Raw genomic sequence first — 6,725 nt, forward strand, 5'->3', positions numbered from 1 at the left:
GCTGTATCTCTAAAATGAGCTAAACTACACAAGCTATAAGATGTATACGCTCGACGTAGAATGCAAAAGGATTCATGGAAAACTTTAGAAGATTGAGAAGTGGTATATCAACAAATACCCTCTTGAACTTCTGCAGGTGGACTTATAGAAAGATAGAAAATAGGTGCAAGAGTAGGCCATTCGAACCTTCGAGCCAACACCGCCATTCAATATCATCATGGCTGATCATCCAAAATCAGTGCTCCATTCCTCCTTTTTCCCTACATCTCTTGATTCCATTAGCACTGAGAGCTACATCTAACTCTCTCTTGAAAACATCCAGCGAATTGGCCTCCACTGCCTTCTGTGGCAGAGAACTCCACAGATTCACAACTCTCTGGGTGAAAAAGTTTTTCCTGATCTCAGTGCTAAATGGCTGACCCTTATTCTTAAACTGTGACCCCCTGATTCTGGACTCCCCCAACATGGGGAACATTTTTCATGCATCTAGTCTGTCCAATCCTTTAAAAATGTTATATGTTTCTATAAGATTCCCTCTCATCCTAAATTCCAGTGAATACAAGCTCAGTCGACCCATTCTTTCAGTCGATACATCACCACCCCCCCATCCTGTTGCCGTCTTCCAATAACCTCTGACTCTCGTAGACTCATTGAGTGATACAGTGTGGAAACAGGTCCTAATGGCCCAACTTGCCCACACGTCCAACATGTCCCGGCTACATTAGTGCGGCTTGCCTGCGTTTGGTCCATATCCCCTCCAAACCTGTCCGATCCATGTACCTGTCAATCTGTTTCTTAAACGTTGGGATAGTCCCTGCCTTAACCACCTCCTCTGGCAACTTGTTCCGTACACCCACCACCCTTTGTGTGTAAAAGTTACCCCTCAGATTCCTATTAAATCATTTCCCCTTCACCTTAAACCTATGTCCTCTGGTTGTTGATTCACCTACTCTGGGCAAGAGACTCTGTGCATCTGCCCGATCTATTCCTCTCATGATTTTTTACACCTTTGAAAGATCACCTCCTCATCCTCCTGCGCTCCAAGTAATAGAGTCCCAGCCTACTCAACCTCTCCCCGTAGGTTTGAGACCCTTTAGACTGAGAGGGACTCTTAGGTCTGAAGACTTGACCCTTAACGTCGCCAACTCCTTTCCTCCAGAGATGCTGCCTGGCCCGCTGAGTTACCCCAGCACTTTGTGTCCTTATACAGTATGATGTGGATTAGGAGGATACTAGGCTAGTGTGGCAGCAATTTGAAGTAAATATTAATCTGGAAATCATAAGTCTGCAGTCCCTATTTCTCTGGCAATCTAAACTAATGCAGAGAAGAGAGATTGAATGTGGAGAGGATGTTTCCACTAGTGGGAGAGTCTAGGACCAGGGGCCATAGTCTCAGAATAAAAGGACGTCCCTTTAGAAAAGAGATGGGAAGGAATTTCTTTAGTCGGAGGGTGGTGAATCTGTGGAATTCATCTCCACAGAAAGCTGTGGAGGCCAAGTTAGTGGATATTTTTAAGGCGGAGATTAACAGATACATGATTAGTACGGAGGTTGTGGGGTGAAGCCAGAAGAATGGGGTTAGGGGGGAGAGATAGAATTGAATGGTGGAGTTGACTTGATAGACAATAGACAATAGGTGCAGGAGTAGGCCATTCGGCCCTTCGAGCCATTCAATATGATCATGGCTGATCATCCCCAATCAGTACCCCGTTCCTGCCTTCTCCCCATATCCCGTGACTCCACTATCTTTAAGAGCCCTATCTAGCTCTCTCTTGAAAGCATCCAGAGAACCTGCCTCCACCGCCCTCTGAGGCAGGGAATTCCACAGACTCACCACTCTCTGTGAGAAAAAGTGTTTCCTCGTCTCCGTTCTAAATGGCTTACTCCTTATTCTTAAACTGATGGGCTGAATGGCCTAATTCTACTCCTATCACTTATGACCTTATGAATGGTGGAGTGGATGGGCTGAATGGCCTAGTTCTGCTCTTATCACTTATGAAATTATGAGATCAGATAACACTATACATAAATATGATCAAACCCATCTTGTAGACTTGATGGGCCATGACATTATTGTTGCTCCTGGAACTCATGAACTTCTGAAGATCAGGAATTGGGAGAATCTGGTGGGGAAATAGCCGTGAATGTAAATCACCCGCACTCCATCATTTCAAGCTGTCATCTCACGCAATGCTGAGAATGTCTTAATATGCACCAAGCCTTATCTTATTTTAAGCGCTTCAATGACATTGCAGAATTTTGGCATTGATCAAGAATGCAAATCCAGCAGCTCCGGCTGGAGGAAGTGGGACTTGGTTCAAGAGAGAGTAAAAAAAATAAGGAAGGGTCTTAACGAGGCCCCACTGAGTTGCATCCAGCACTTTGTGTCTTTTTCTGTAAACCAGCATCTGCAGTTTCTTGTATCTCGATCCTCCAGTCTTTTGACTTTAGACTTTGGAGATACAGTGTGGGAACAGGCCCTTCATCCCACCGAGTCCCTGCCGACCTGCGATCACCCGTACACTAGTCCTATCCTACACACTAGGGACAATTTGCAGAAGCCTATTAGCCCAACAAATCTGCGCGCCTTCGGAGTGTGCACCCGGAGAAAACCCATGTAAATTACGGGGAGAACGCGCAAACTCCGTACAGACAGCACCCAGAGTCAGGATCGAACCCGGGTCGCTGGCGCAGTGCGGGTGGGTGCAACACCATGGTGATGCCACCGTACTGAAGTAACTTAAAATTGGAAAGTCCGGTGTTCATGATGCTATTATGTGTTGAGAATTCGCTACATTGTATCCCTCTTAAGATCACAGTTAAGAACAAGGAGTTTACACAGATTAAGAATAAGGGATAAGCCATTTAGAACGGAGACGAGGAAACACTTTTTCTCACAGAGAGTGGTGAGTCTGTGGAACTCCTTGCCTCAGATGGTTGGTTCTCTGGATGCTTTCAAGAGAGAGCTAGATAGGGCTCTTAAAAATAGCATAGTCAGGGGATATGGGGAGAAGGCAGGAACGGGGTACTGATTGGGGGTGATCAGCCATGATCACATTGAATGGCGGTGCTGGCTTGAAGGGCCGAATGGCCTCCTCCTGCACCTACTGTCTATTGTCTATCACACCTTCCCCAGCCAACAACGGATCTCCTGGGCACAAAAAGCTGGAGTAACTCAGCTGTGTATTTCAAGTTCAAGTGGGTTTATTGTCATGTGTCCCTGATCGGACAATGAAATTCTTGCTTTGCTTCAGCACAACAGAACATAATAGGCATTGACTACAAAACACATGAATAAATAAACTGATAAAGTGCAAATAACAGATAATGGGTTATTAACGTTCAGAGTTTTGTCCAAGCCAAGTTTAATAGCCTGATGGCTGTGGGGAAGTAGCTATTCCTGAACCTGGTTGTTGCAGTCTTCAGGCTCCTGTACCTTCTACTTGAAGGTAGCAGGGAGATGAGTGTGTGGCCAGGATGGTGTGGGTCTTTGATGATACTGCCAGCGTTTTTGAGGCAGCGACTGCGATAGGTCCCCTCGATGGAAGGAGGGTCAGAGCCGATGATGGAGTGGGCAGTGTTTACTACTTCTGAACTGAACTAAACTAAACCGCTTTGTTGCAACAGTTGGGTTCTTCGCACACGTGTTAACGTTGCTGCCCCCTTGCAGGTCCAGTGGCACTGCAGGTCCCGGATGATTGCTGGAGCCAACTTCTACATCGTGGGCCGAGACCCGGCCGGCATGCCTCATCCCGTGACCAAGAAGGACCTGTACGAACCCACGCACGGCGCAAAGGTGCTGAGCATGGCCCCAGGCCTCACCACAGTGGAGATCATACCCTTCAGAGTGGCCGCCTACGACAAGGACAAGAGGTGCATGGACTTCTACGACCCTGGAAGGTGAATAATGAAAGGCCCGGATAGAGTGGATGTGGAGAGGGTGTATCCACTAGTGGTAGAGAGTCTAGCACTAGAGGTCGTAGCCTGAGAATGAAAGGACATTCTTTTAGGAAGGAGATGAGGAGAAATTTGAATCTGTGGAATTCTTTGCCACATAAGGATGTGGAGGCCAAGTCGGTGGATATTTTTAAGGCAGAGATAGATGGATTTTTGATTAGTACTGGTGTCCAAAGATACTAGGTTCCTCTAGTATCTTTGCTGGTGTCTGGGGTTATGGGGAGAAGGCAGGAGAATGGAACTAGGGGGGGGAGATCAGCCATGATTTAATGGCAGAGTAGACTTGATGGGCCGAATGGCCTAATTCTGCTCCTAGAACTTATGAACGTCAGAAGGTTTCTGATTAGTTTAGTTTGATGTTAGTTTAATGTTAGTTAATGTTCATTCAAGTTAACACTCGATGGGCTGAATGGCCTAATTCGACTCCTATCACATGTGACCTAATGAATGTGCGTGCCGAACATGATGCCAAGGTCAACTAATCTCCTCTGCCTGCACTTGACCCATGCCCAGACCATCGCATAAAACAACCTCCCTCTACACAGAGACATGCTGCCTGACCCCATGGGTTACTCCAGCACTTTGTGTCTCTTTTTGTAAACCAGCTTCTACAGTTCCTTGCGTCGGGTGTTTTTGGAATCCGACTTTGCTGACTGAGGACAGTTGCTGGTCCTGAGCTACTCCACAACATGGACCCACAAGTATATATACACACACATACACACACACATGCACACACATGCACGCACACACATGCATACACACACACAGATACACACACTCACACACTTACATTCACACGCAACACACACCCACACACATTCACACATACACACACACACAACACACACACACATGCACGCACACACACAGTTACATTCACACATACACACACACACACACACGCACGCACACACATACATACATACACACAGATACACATGTACATGCGTACACACACTCACACACTTACATTCACACAACACACACCCACACACATTCACACATACACATTCACACACATATTCATGCACACACATACATACACACAGATATACATGTATATCTTTGGGAGAACTGGGGATGGGGACTGGACATTGTGCCTTCCCCCACAGTGGTAACCATTGTGGGGGGATGATTTTTGTGTGTAAGTGATTATTTTAGTTTGTGTCCAAGATGGCTGTCGGAAGGGAGAGTGGACGCTGGCGCGGTTTAGCTGCCGCTGCTCTCTCTTCACATTGTGTCTTTGATTTTTTTTGTCTTTGGATCGAATTCTGTCTTTAATTTGTGTGTTGGTGATGTCTTTATTATTTATTTTACTCCGATTATATGTTTTTTACTGTTGTTAAATTCTGTAAGGTGTCCTTGAGACACACACACTCTCTCACACACACACACACACACACACACACACACACACACACACACACACACCCCCCCCCCGCGCACAACGCACGCACACACACACTCCTCCACACACACCACGCGCGCGCACATACACCCCGGGTGCTCCGGTTTCCACCCACATCCCATAGAAGTGCGAGTTTGTAGGTTAAATGTAGTGTAGAACTGGTGTGAGTGGGTGAGTCAGTGCGGACTGGATGGGCCGAAGGGCCGGCTTCCCACGGTGTCCGGATGATTTGCTGGTGCCAGGTGAGAATTTTAAATGCATTAATTTTGTATTTTGTTTCATTTTATTTTTAGACCACAGAGTTTCGATTTCATCTCGGGCACTCGTATGAGGCAGCTCGCTCGGGAGAATAAAAATCCACCTGATGGTTTCATGGCCCCAAAGGCATGGAAGGTGCTGACAGAATACTACTCCTCGCTGGAAAAGAGCAATTAATGTTTCCTTCTTTGCAACACAAAAGGCATTTTATGAAAGGCTGTTTCCTTACCCGCTGTCCTTCTGTGTAGTCTCATCATTTCACGATTTTTAATTCTTGAATCAGTCTGATTTACATGTATCAATGTCTTAATCTCCAAGTGGTGGAGTGAAGATCTAGCTGGAAAATTAGGTCATTTTCATTCCGATTTTTTTTTAAATGCTTATTTATTACTTTCTTTTAACGTGTTCACATAACTGTAAAAGTTGGTCTCTGTTTGTTGGTTTGTTTGGTTTTTCTTTGATGTGCGGTTTTGTTGGGTGGGAGAAGTTTTTCGAGGGATGCGGACAGGTTGGTCCCCCTTAGACTGGGCATCTTGGTCGGCATGGACGAGTTGGGCCGAAGGGCCTGTTTCCGTGCTGCAAGAGTTGAGGACTCTATCAAAGGTTTGAAGGGATATGGACCAAACGCGGGCAGGAGGGACCAGCCTAGATGGGGCATCTTGGTCAGCATGGATGAGCCGGGTCAGTTTCTGTGCCCCCTAACCCGAATTGGCAACGTTTCAGGTCGAGACCCTTCTTCAGACTGATTTCCGAGGGGTGGGGGAGGGAAAAAGAAAGGAAGAGGCGGATACAGTAGGCTTGTTGGGAGAGCTGGGAAGGGGAGGGGAAAGAGGGGGGAAAGTAAGGACTATGTGAAATTGGAGAAGTCAATGTTCATCCCGCTGGGGTGTAAACTACCCAAGCGAAATACGAGGTGCTGCTCCTCCAATTTGCGGTGGGACTCACTCTGGCAATGGAGGGAGGCCCAGGGCTGAAAGGTTGGATACAGAATGGGAGGGGGAGTTGAAGCGCTGAGCCACCGGGAGATCAGGTTGGTTATTGCGAACTGAGCGGAGGTGTTGGGCGAAGCGATCGCCAAGCCTGCGCTTGGTCTCACCGA

General features: G+C 46.9%; 1 protein-coding gene across 1 annotated transcript in view; it reads left to right on the forward strand.

Annotated features, from left to right (window-relative positions):
• The window catches only part of papss2b (3'-phosphoadenosine 5'-phosphosulfate synthase 2b), a 52,784-nt gene extending 46,725 nt beyond the window's left edge, over window positions 1-6,059 (forward strand). Inside the window, exons 11-12 of the mRNA XM_055647251.1 lie at window positions 3,671-3,900; window positions 5,662-6,059. Of these exons, the coding sequence (XP_055503226.1) occupies window positions 3,671-3,900; window positions 5,662-5,803 (372 nt within the window). The 3' untranslated portion in view covers window positions 5,804-6,059. The remainder of the gene's footprint in view (window positions 1-3,670; window positions 3,901-5,661) is intronic.
• The last annotated feature ends 666 nt before the right edge of the window (window positions 6,060-6,725 follow it).

Source organism: Leucoraja erinacea, chromosome 15 (genome assembly GCF_028641065.1).
Source record: "Leucoraja erinacea ecotype New England chromosome 15, Leri_hhj_1, whole genome shotgun sequence".
Classification (NCBI taxonomy): domain Eukaryota; kingdom Metazoa; phylum Chordata; class Chondrichthyes; order Rajiformes; family Rajidae; genus Leucoraja; species Leucoraja erinaceus.